Source organism: Bos indicus x Bos taurus, chromosome 4 (assembly GCF_003369695.1).
Source record: "Bos indicus x Bos taurus breed Angus x Brahman F1 hybrid chromosome 4, Bos_hybrid_MaternalHap_v2.0, whole genome shotgun sequence".
Lineage (NCBI taxonomy): Eukaryota > Metazoa > Chordata > Mammalia > Artiodactyla > Bovidae > Bos > Bos indicus x Bos taurus.
Genome location: NC_040079.1, coordinates 13314065 through 13326218, shown reverse-complemented (window position 1 = coordinate 13326218; position 12154 = coordinate 13314065). Strand labels below are relative to the sequence as shown.

General features: G+C 42.9%; 1 protein-coding gene across 1 annotated transcript; it reads left to right on the top strand.

Moving 5' to 3' along the window:
* Positions 1-1369: 1369 nt before the first annotated feature.
* Positions 1370-11741, top strand: PIP (prolactin induced protein). The gene is made up of 4 exons (XM_027538776.1): positions 1370-1503; positions 2979-3087; positions 11051-11165; positions 11491-11741. The coding sequence occupies exons 1-4, from the start codon at positions 1409-1411 to the stop codon at positions 11607-11609; spliced, it is 438 nt and encodes a 145-aa protein (XP_027394577.1). The 5' UTR covers positions 1370-1408; the 3' UTR covers positions 11610-11741.
* The last annotated feature ends 413 nt before the right edge of the window (positions 11742-12154 follow it).

Genomic DNA, 12154 nt, shown 5'->3' with positions numbered 1-12154 from the left:
AATGTTGAAAGAATGCAGATGTACAAAAAGTTACAATGTTGAAGAAGGAGGGTCACCGTGACCAGGGTGGGGTGAAATGAAAGCATTGTTCTTGAGTACACAGAATGGAAACAAAGAAGAAAGCATGTGACCACAATAATAGCTGGAGTTACAAGTGAGGAGTGACATGAGTAATGTCAAGTTCAGAGGAATGAGTAGGGAAATGCAAGAGTACAATAAGCAGGCAGAGCAATCCACAAAGATATATTCAGAAACTGAGGCATACACCTGGACTTTAAATCTGAATTCTGGCTCTAGAGATATACACAGGCAACTCTCAGAACCCTGATTTTCACCTTCATGCCAGGGAAAGTCTTCCTATACTGCCATCTGTCATGCAAAGGATAGGAACAAATTCCACAATGTTATGACATCATAGGTAAAGGAATAGATTTAAGTGAATGAAAACATCACAATGCCAGTGCCATCAAGAGCCAGTTTCCCTCTCATCCTAGGGAGAGAATCTCTCATTCCTGCCAGAGCAATCTCTGGACACTGTTTGGGTTCTGTTCTAATGGAAACAATCCTTCCCATTGTGGGTCTTCCTGTGTGCCTTGTGCTGTAATACAGCAGTAAAAAAGTGGCCACCTCAATGGTGAAATAAGCAGACTCTTCAGTGCTGAGATGTCTGATTTAGGGATGCCAGCTATGTACAGAAATTGTCTAGAGTTAAAATACTACCTGCGCTGGGGACTCTGGGGCAGCTGGGGATCTTGGGCATCTGTAGGACGTATCATTGACCCTGAAGTTAAGAAGGACTCTATAATCACAAACATCTTCAAGTCACCCAGTGTTGTGACCTCAATTTTCCATCATCCGGAGCAGCCCATCTCTAGTTCCCCCCACCATATGATTTTTGGTGGCCCTTGGGGAGACCTTGATCACCTGAGTTTCTGAAGAAAGGATTTGAACATGTCCTGTTGAACTTAATAAGGGGATCAAGTAAATGTGCCCCAGACTGATATCTGAAATCTGCTCCCATAGCTGGATTCTCTGGCTCCAGAGACTATCAGAGCAGTGACTGAAGCTACGACCATGTAGAGCAGGACAGACAGGCATGAAAGGATAACTAGGGAAAGTTTGGTATATCTTTTGAGGTCCTGGCCATTCTGAGAAACTCTAATAGAAAACGAGGAAGGGTAATCTAATTCCTCTCCCAGACTCTTAACACTCAAGCTGAATGTTGACTTTTTCCATAGAAAAACAAACTTCAGCTCAACAAGGAAAGATCATGAGTGGGGAGGATAAATGTATGATTGACAACATGGATCTGCTTGGCAGCTCTCCACTTCCTTGATCTGCGTATAAAGACTGTGCTGAGCACCTGGGATCCTACTTCTCTAGGACATCACATTCTTTCTCTTTCAGCATGTACTCTCTCCATCTCCTGCTCAGGGCCAGCCCTGTTGCCCTGCTTCTGATTCTTTGCCTGCAGCTGGGGACCACCAAAGCTCAGGAAGACACGTGAGCCAAGACTTTCTCCTCCTTATTAAAAACAAAAAAATTGGGTGGGGAGGGGGCTCCTCCACTCCTACCCTAGAAATCTGCATATCCGTTCCTGAAAACTTTTTCAACTTCCCAGAACTCTAGTCCCAGGAACTCTTGTGAACCCCACTCCTAGCTCCATTTCCCCCCTCTTAGGGAGTGTCATCAATTTCCCTCACATTTCCACTGGGTGCTTCTAGGTTGCCCATGGAAATAAGGCTCCCAGTGTTCAAATAGGCTGTAAGTAACTGTGGTTGTTATTGTTTAGTTGCTAGGTTGTGTGTGTCTCTTTTGCAACCCCATAGACTGTAGCCCACCAGCCTCCTCTGTCCATGGGATTTCCCAGGCAAGAATACAGAAGTAGATTGCCACTTCCTTCTCCAGGGGATCTTCCCTACCCAGGCACTGAACCTGAGTCTCCTGCATGGAAGGTGGATTCTTTAACTCTGAGCCAAAGCTCTGATCCACATCCTGTCCATAAGTCAATACCTTTGTTCGAATTCTGCTCAGAAAACCCCACCTTCTCGTACCTTCCCTCCTAGAAGAGATGAAGCAGGTCAGAGAGTTCCAACAATAGCTTTACGAAGCTTTGGGCAGGACTCAGGAAAGGATTAGAGGGTGTGGTCACAGATCCTTGGCCCTATGGTATGAGACTGCGCTGACCCAGCAACTTAGACATTCTCCCTATTCTCAAGACCAAAGATGAAGACAAGGACCACTTGCCCCCTCAAACCCTGATATCAGGAAGCGCAGGTTTAGAAGCTAGTTCACTGAGGGTCCACGTTTGACAGAAGCAAGAAACTGGGAAAGCAGAATGGAGTAAGTAGGAAATGGAGCTAGGGACAGGGGAGGAATAGAATCACTCAGCAAATCTTGGAAGTTTTCTCTACAGGAAGAGAGTTTGGAATGCTGGATTTCTGGGTTATGATTCTGGTGGTGATCTCTGTAGTGGGACCAGGTGTCCTACCCTGGGAAAAACCACTCAGGATTTTGAGAAGCTGGTATAATGTGGAGGCACCAAGAAACACTGGGTGAGGACAAGTTCAGATATAGATACCACTCTATCTATAGAGTGGTATGGCAAGTTGTTGAAATAAACTGTGCTAATTAAGGTGACCACCCAGCCCAGTTTGCTCAAGAATTTCTTGGTTTTAGCACTAGAAAGCCCCTCATCCCAGGCAGTTCCTTGCTTTGGGGCAAACTAAGATGACCAGTGGAAGGAAAGAAGATGCTCAGCTTTAAAACAAAGAATTCAAGTTGCTTTAGTAAGCACACCCAATCTGTACAAAACAACCCCAAATCAAAAGTTCTCAGGAGACTCAGATGCTGAGTGATTGATCCTGCTCTCATCATCTCCTTCATCTGTACCTTCTCTGTTCCCTTGGTCTTGCTGATCGCAAGCCCCGTCTCTCATGGATTGATTTCTGATCTCAGACCCACGTCTCTCTTCCCAGAACCAGTCGACAGTTGATGACAATGGACCTGCAGATGCTGCAAATAGACACGAGTGAAGAGGCCACCGTGGTGCTTGAAGTTTCAACAGATCTGAGGGAATGCATGGTGGTAAGTAGAGGCCCACCTTGGGAAAAGTCTGATTCTTAATTACGACTAAGGCTATATCAAGCTCTGACTTCAATATTGCATAATGTAATTGATAACATAATGAACCCCCACCCTCCTGCTCCCAATGCTCATATAGATACTTGAGCCTCAGAATAATCATGGGGGCTCAGGGCAGATGACTACTGTCATTTTACAAATGAAGGGACCCCCCCAATCCAGAAAGTGTGGGAGGGAGGAGAGAGAAGGCATGGCTAGTGGGAGAAGCACAGCTAAGAAGGAAGAGAGAAAAATGTGTGAGAACTGGGGGAGGATGGGTGAGAGTCCCTCCCCAGGTCCTGGGTATGGCCGTTTGAGATGAAGGACAGGAGCGTGGAGAGCCTCAGAAGGAAAACCCACAACCCCATCTGGGAGGTTGAGGCAAGTGGGGAAATGAGATGCGGGGCCAACAACAGTCAGGTTATGAACCCTCCTCCCCAGGAAGACCTGAGCAGAGTCTGCTTTCTGCTCACTCTTCTGCTCTTTGGCTTTGTCTGCTCTTTTTTCAGAAGTTGACTGTTGTTCCAACCTCTCTGATAAGGAAAGCACACCCTTCTCCTCCCTTTCTCCCAGTTCAGCAGTGGTGAGAGGGCGGATCTAGACCAGAGGATCTCCAAGGATAACGTGCATTAGGCCTCCTCTTGTCTGACTGCTCTGGGTCCCGTGGAAAGGACCTGTGCAGGTTGAACCCATAGAACTTCCCCTCCCACCCCAGGAAGAGTGTGTCCTTCTCCACCTCACTGACAGTCTCCTCTGGTGTTGTCACGAAAGCACAATCCTCCCTTCCTAAGGGCTTCCTCAATGTTCAGTGGGTAAAGAATCCGCCTGTAATGCAGGAGACACAGGAGATGCGGGTTCCATCCCTGTGTTGGGAAGATCCCCCTGGAGGAGGAAACGGCAACCCACTCCAGTATTCTTGCCTGAAAAATTCCATAGACAGAGGAGCCTGGTAGGCTATAGTTCATGGGGTTGCAGAGAGTCGGACACAACCAAGTGACTGCACGCATGCACTCCCTTGTTAGCTACCTCTGTTCAAGGGCCAAGATCCATGTATCTACCCTATCTCATTCCAGAAAGACATCTCTCAAGAAGCACAGGTACCTTCTGACAGCTTCGGAATTCAAATTAGATTTGAAAGTGAAAGTGTTAGTCTCTCAGTCGTGTCACTCCTTGCGACCCCAGGGACCATAGCCCACCAGACTCCTCTGTCCATGGGATTCTCCAGGCAAGAATGCTGGAGTGGGTTGCCATTCCCTTCTCCAAGGGATCTTTCTGACGCAGGGATCAAACATGGGTCTCCCACGTTGCAGGCAGATTCTTTACCATCTGAGCCACCAGAGACTTTAAGGACAGGGACTAAATAGAAAACAAAATTGGGAGTGTGAGGGTTATTATTCATTAAACTGCATTCTAGAAATGGCCCCACACCTATAGGAGAAAGATTCCTGATCATTGAGCAAAGAGTAATACAGCTGTTTTATCTAATTTTTATGTTTACAATCCAATAATATGAACTATGTATAGTAATTAGAGGTGGGAGGGAGAGTGAGTCATAATTTTTCAATTTTGGGTTTGATTTATCAAAAGCACAGATGAAAAAAGAATGTGAAGATGGGCATAAAAGTTTTGTGATAATGGTAATTTCTAGTGGTGATAGATTATGAAAGTCCATTTCCAACCCTGAGAATGTAACAGGTGTAAAAACAACTGTGTTTAATCAACAATTTGACACCTGATATAATTTTTTGCTGCTGTGATTAATAAAACTGTTTTAAGAACAATGCTATTACAATAAAATAAAGTAAACTTTTTAAAACCTAACCAAGTACAAGTCCATGGAATGAATGATACTGCAAATTAGAAAGAATTTGTGTATAACTATAAAATAAATGTGAGCTTTCCAGGTGGTGCTAGCAACAAAGAACCTGCCTGCCAGTGCAGGAGACATAAGAGATGAAAGTTCGATCCCTGGGTCAGGAAGATCCCCTGGAGAAGGAAATGGCAACCCACTCCAGCATTCTTGCCTGGAGAATCCCATGGACAGAGGAGCCTGGCGGGTTACAGTCCATGGGGTCACAAAATGTCAGACACAACTGAGCGACTTAGCATGCAAGCATGACATAAATGTATGAGTACACCTTCCTATTTTTAAAACTTTGGAAATAATATAATTTTATAGGTGTGATGTTTCTAGAACCTGATATTCATTTTCTACTAATTATAATGTTTATGTAACTAAATTCTTGATCAATGAGGTATTAAAGATCATAAAGGCAAGTATAGAATAGGTTGGGATTTCCCTGGGGGTCCAATGGCTAAAACTCTGTGCTTCCAAGGCAGGGGACCTGATCAGGGAACTAGATTCCACAGGCTGCAAACAATAGATTCCTTGTGCTGCACCTTAGATCTGATGTAGCCAAATAAATAAATAAATAAATACAAATAAATATTTTTAAAATGGAATAGATTATATCCTCAAACATGTGTTTGAATATAAACACCATATAATAATGTAATGTTGAAGAAAACATAGGGTTAACCAAGTGCTTAAACATTTGTGGTCTGGACCATTTTGCTGGTCTTGGAACTCTTACCAGAAAATTGCTCTAAATTTGTAAATAAAATGCACTGATTACAAAGGAAAACAGACATAATAAAGAAAAATGATAAAATTATTTAAAAAGTAAACTTGTGATATAGCTATATATGTGTGTGTTTCTTTATGGGCACACTAGCTGAAAGGCAATATACTTAAATATAAACAAGTTACATTTTATTTTCTAGAGATTATATTATATGGTGGCTGTCATCGTGAAGCTTGCGTAACAACCTTAAACTATACACTACATTTGGCAACAAATCACAGCTTGTTTTGCTGGACATCCAAGGGACTAGGAATTTTTTGTTTTGATTATTCAAGTAGTGAAAATCCTGATTCATAAAGACTGTTGTTGCTCACTTCATAAGTCATGTCCGACTCTTTGTGACCACATGACCTGCAGCATGCCAGCCTTCCCTGTCCTTCACTATCTCCCAGAGTTTACTCAGACTCACATCCATTGAGCTGGTGATGATATCTAAAGGTCTCATCCTATGCCTCCACCTTCTCCTCCTGCCATTGATCTTTCCCGAATCAGGGTCATTTCCATTGAGTCAGTTCTTCGCATCAGGTGGCCAAAGTACAGGAGCTTCAGCTTCACCATCAGTCCTTTCAACGAATATTCAGGGTTGACTTCCTTTAGGACTGACTGGTCCAACTCTCACATCCATACATGACTACTGGAAAAACAACAGCTTTAACTATACGGACGTTGGTTGGCAAAGTGATGTCTCTGCTTTTTAATAATTTGTTTAGGTTTGTCATAGCTTTTCTTTCAAGGAGCAAGCATCTTTTAATTTCATGGCTGCAGTCATCATCCTTAGTGATTTTACAGCCCAAGAAAGTAAAATTTGTCACCATTTGCACTTTTTCCTCTTCTTTTTGAATGAAGTGACAGGACTGGATGACATTTTGTTGTCGTGTTGTTGGTCACTCAGTCATGTCCAAGTCTTTGCGTCCCCATGGACTGCAGCTTGCTAGGCTTCCCTTGTCCTTCACCATTTCCCAGAGTTTGTTCAAATTCATGTCCACTGAATTGGTGATGCCATCCAACCATCTCATCCTCTGTTGTCCCCTTCTTCTCCTGTTTCAATTTTTCCCAGCATCAGCTTCTTTTCTAATGAGTCAGATCTTCACATCAGGTGGCCAAAGTACTAGAGCTTCAGCTTCAGCATCAGTCCTTCCAATGAATATTCAGGATTGATTTCCTTTAGGATTGACTGGTTTGATCTTGCAGTCCAAGGGACTCTCAAGAGTATTCTCCAACACTCCAGTTTAAAAGCATCAATTCTTCAGTGCTCAGCCTTGTTTATGGTCCAACTCTCATAACTACTGGAAAAATCATAGCTTTGACTATATGGACCTTTATCATCAAAGTAATGTCTCTGCTTTTCAATATGCTGTCTAGGTTTGTCATAGCTTTCCTTCCAAGGAGCAAGCATCTTTTAATTTCATGATGCAGTCACCATCTGCAATGATTCTGGAACCCCAGACAATAAAGTCTTTCACTGTTTCCATTGTTTCCCAGCCCGGCATTTCGCATGATGTAGCTAAATATGTTAAATAAGCAGAGTGGTAATATAAAGCCTTAACGTACTCCTCTCCCAATTTTGAACAAGTTTGTTGTTCCATGTTCAGTTCTAACTGTTGCTTCTTGTCTCTCAGGAGACAGGTAAAATGATCTGGTATTTCCATCTCTGAGAATTTTCCACAGTTGTTTTGATCCACAGTCAAAGGCTTTTGTGTAGTCAATGAAGCAGAAGTAGACATTTTCCTGGAATTCCCTTGCTTTTCTATGATACAACAAATGGTAGCAATTTGATGTCTGGCTCTTCTGCCTTTTCTAAACAAAGCTTGTACATATGGAATTTCTCAGTTCACATACTACTGAAGCCCAGCTTGAAGGATTTTGCATATTATTTTGCTAGCATATGAAATGACTGCAATTGTACTGTAGTTTGAACATTCTTTTGAATTGCCCATTTTTAGGATTGGAATGAAAACTCTTTTCCAGTCCTGTGGCCACTTTAGAGTTTTCCAAAGTTGCTGCCATATTGAGTGTGGCATTTGAACAGCATCGTCTTTTAGGATTTTAAATGGATCTGCTGGAATTCCATCATTTCCACTAGCTTTGTTCACTCTAATAATTCCTAAGGCCTGCTTGACTTCACCCTCCAGGATAGGTGAAGTCTCTAGGTGAGTGACCATGCTATTATGGTTATCAAGTTATTAAGACCTTTTTGTACAGTTCTTCTCTGTATTCTTGTCACCTCTTATTAATCTCTTCTGCTTCTGTTAGTCCTTACTATTTCTGTCCTTTATCATGTCCATCCTTGCATGAAATACTCCCTTGATATGTCCAATTTCTTGATGAGATCTCGTGTCTTTCCTAATCTATTGTTTTCCTCTATTTCTTTACATTGTTCACTTAAGAAGCCCTTCTTATTGTTCCTTGTTATTCTCTGGAACTCTGCATTCAGTTGGGCATATCTTTCTCTTTCTCCTTTGCCTTTTGCTTCTCTTATTTTCTTAGCTATTTGTAAAGCGTCCTCAGACAGCCATGATACATTCTTGCATTTCTTTTGCTTATGGATGGTTTTCGTCATCACCTCCTGTAAAATGTTATGAACCTCTGTCCATAGTTTTTCAGGCACTCTGCTATCATATTTAATCCCATAAATCTATTCATCACCTCCACTGTATAATCATAAGGGGTTTCATTTAGGTCATACCTGAATTGTCTCTTGTTTCTCCCTACTTTCTTCAATTCAAGCCTGAATTTTGCAACAGGGAGCTCATGATCTGAGCTATAGTCAGCTCTAGGTCTTGTTTTTGCTAACTATATAGAGCTTCTCCATCTTCAGCTGCAAAGCTTATAATCAATCTGATTTCAGTATTGACCATCTGATGATGTCCATGTGTAGAGTTGTCTCTTGTGTTGTTGGAAAAGGGTGTTTGTTATGACCAGTGTATTCTATCTTTGCCCTGCTTCATTTTGTACTCCAAGGCCAAGCTTGCCTATTACTCCAGATAAACCTTGACTTTCTACTCTTGCATTCCAATCCCCTATTATGAAAAGTACATAACTTTTTGGTGTTAGATCTAGAAGGTCTTGTAGGTCTTCATAGAATTCTTCAACTTCAGCTTCTTTGGCTTTAGTGGCTAGGACATAGACTTGAATTACTGTGATGTTGAATAATTTGCCTTGAAAATGAACTGAGATCATTCTTTGTTTTTGAGATTGCACCCAGCACTGAATTTCAGACTCTTTTGTTGCCTCTGAGGTCTATTCCATTTCTTCTAAGGTATTCTTGCCCATAGTAGTAGATATAATGGTCATCTGAATTAAATTCACTCATTCCTATCTATCTTAGTTCACTGATTTCTAAGATGTCAAGGTTCACTCAGGCCATCTCCTGCTTGATCATGTCTAATTTGCCTTGATTCATGAACCTAACATTCCAGGTTCCTATGCAGTGAAGTTCTTGAGAGCATCAGATTTACTTTCACCACCAGACACGTCTACAACTGAGTGTCATTTCTTCTTTGGTCCAGCCTCTTCATTCTTTCTGGAGCTATTTCTCTGCTCTTCCCCAGTAGCATATTGGACATCATCCGACCTTGGGGGCTCAAATTCTGGTGCCATATCATTTTGTCTTTTCACAATATTCATGGGGTTCTCAAAGCAAGTATACTGGAGTGGATTGCCATTCCCTTCTCCAGTGGACCACGTTTTGTCAGAACTCTGCACTATGACCCATCCATTTTGGGTGGCCCTGTACAGTGTGGTTCATAGCTTCATTGAGTTACACAAGACTCTTTGCCGTGACAATGCTGTGATCTGTGAAGGGGGATAGATGAAGATATATTGTTGTAAATGTAATAAAAACTAAACAAGGTGAGGGTAGATTTCTCTATAGAAACACCAGGATGTCCAAGTATTCTGAGTAAAATTCCAAGGGGGAGAACATTTGAATTCACTGTTTGGGGCTGACAGGCCATTCAGCACAGAGCTGCCAGTTACCTGGAGAAGTTGCAGGAAATGCGCTGATGGCCCCAGCTGTGACCATGCATGTCAGTCTGATAGAGCACAAAGGTAGTGATGAGAAACAATATTTCAAGACCTCTAAAATTTTAATGTAGTACAAACATATCTATGTCTCTCTTCTTGATAAGATCACGCATACTGCTAATACCACCATGGATTACTGATGACCTTTGTAACAGAAGTGCTGTTTCAATGAGAGTCTAGTAAAAATAAGGATAAAACTTCTTTCCACCTGAATACACAGACTCACTGAATACTATCTGCAGACCTTTCTGGGTTTATGGACCCCAGAATAAAACTCCCGTGCTGAACACTAACTAGACAGAAGGTTCTTGACTCCACTGAAACTTATATATGCTGTACTCTGGGATCTTCATTCTTTTAGCTTCTTCTTAATTTTGGCTGTGCTGGGTCTTCCTTGTGTGGCTTTTCTCTAGTTGGCAGTGAGCAGGGGCTCACTGTTGCAGGGAAAGGGCTTCTTGTTGCAGTGAATTCTCTTGTTGGGGAGAATGGGCTGTAGAGCCGCAGGCTCAATAGCTGTGCTGCATGGGCTTAGTTTGCCCTGTGGGATGTGGGATCTTCCTGGCCCAGAGTCAGAACCCATGTATTCTGCATTAGCAGGTGAATTCTTTACCAATGAGCCACCAAGGAAGCCCGTATACTCCGGGATCTTAAGTTGTAAAGTGCTCTTGATTTGAAAAAGAAAAGGAAAACTAACTTCAAGATCTCAATCTCATTTGGAACCCATTGGTAGCAGCCAGGGTTGGTGAGTAAAACTGCTTTTGCCTCACAACTGAGGAAAACAAGAGTGAGACACAGCACCCTAATTATGAAAGGTCACTAATTACCAAAAGTCACAGAGTTTTAGAGGAACACAGCTAGGGCTCAGCCACAATCTGGCAACAGGGCCTGGCATTGACTTCCACACCCAAGCAGCCAGGCTGTGGTCACAGCCCAATTCAGGACAGCCTTGACTAGGGAAGCAAGGCAAGCCTGCTCCCCAGATGACCAAATGCCCCAAGATGACTGATCCCAGCCCTGTGGACTCACTTACCTCTTTCCTCCCAAGCCCTAGACCCACGCTGCTAAAGCAGGAACTTGAGGACATGAGGACAGAAGACCTTCTGACCTAGACGACGCCGTATGGTTCACTCCTCCTGCCTCTGACCCACACCCACCCCTGCTTTTCAATCACCAAGTAGATCTTCCTCCTCCCCTTCTACCCTTTCTTGTCTTTCACTTTTCCATCCTCAAGCTAACACTGGGTCCTCTCTCCCCAGGTTAAAGCTTATCTTCTAAGCAACATTCCAATTGAAGGCAATTTTAATTATAAATTCACCTCCTGCCTCTGTAACAATTACCCAAGGAGATTCTTCTGGGATTTGCAAACCAACAGTAAGTACAGGAGATGACCAAGGGAAGAACTATCCTCCAGGGAGGGAAAAAAACACAAGAGAAACATGGCTCCAGACCTGGATCAGAACCTCCATGAGGAAGGGTAGAGAGGAAGGGAGGGAAGAAGAGGAGGAGAGAATGTGGGGACTCTGCCCAATTTGAAAGGTGAAAGGTTTGGGAGAAAAGTTAATAAGGGACCTATATTTGTAAATGATATGCAGAAACTGAATCCCAGTGGGGAAATTCCTGGGGATGGCAGAAAAGTCAAGGCATTGGGGTTGGAGTGTTATCAGAGATGACCTTTGTCCTGCCTTGTCTCTTTCAGGTACTGTAAGAATAACAGCAGTGGTTGATGTTATTCGTGAACTAGGTATCTGCCCGGATGACTGGGCAGTGATACCTATTAAAGCAAATCGCTTTTCTATCACTAAGAGCCTACCATAGTCTGATCTAAATGGAAGCCTTTGTCTCTGCACATCCCAACCCCGCCAGCAGGGGATTTCCTCCAAGGAAAGCTGGTTGGGGTCAACTAGCTAACTTTAGTCTCGAAAATAAACTTCTCACAAGCTTCTCTGACTTCTGCTGTGTCTTTCCTACAAAATCTACCCCAAAGGAATCTCAGAACAGCTAGAATTTTTAGGGTTTTGCTCTTTCAAAAGACCTTTACTGAGGAGAGTTTTTGGGCTTTCCCTGTCCATGAAATACTCTGGCCACCTGATGCAAAGAGCTGACTCATTGGAAAAGACCCTGATGCTGGGAAAGACTGAAGGCAGGAGAAGGGAATGACAGAGGATGAGATGGTTGGATGACATCACCAACTCAATGGAAATGAGTTTGAATAAACTTTGGGAGTTGGTGATGGGGTTGCAAAGAGTTGGACACGACTGAGCGACTGAACTGAACTTTACTGAACTGTCCATGAAAGAGAAGATGAAAGAGAGAGGGGCCATTCTCATAGAAAGGGAAAGTGGTGGCCCTAAAACTCATAG

Bases quoted from the DNA above. Each gene is read 5' to 3' on its own strand.
- PIP (XM_027538776.1), top strand. From the start codon at position 1,409: ATGTACTCTCTCCATCTCCTGCTCAGGGCCAGCCCTGTTGCCCTGCTT. The intron at 3,088-11,050 runs GTAAGTAGAGGC...CTCTCTCCCCAG, and splicing joins ATCTGAGGGAATGCATGGTG to GTTAAAGCTTATCTTCTAAG. The intron at 11,166-11,490 runs GTAAGTACAGGA...TGTCTCTTTCAG, and splicing joins CTGGGATTTGCAAACCAACA to GTACTGTAAGAATAACAGCA.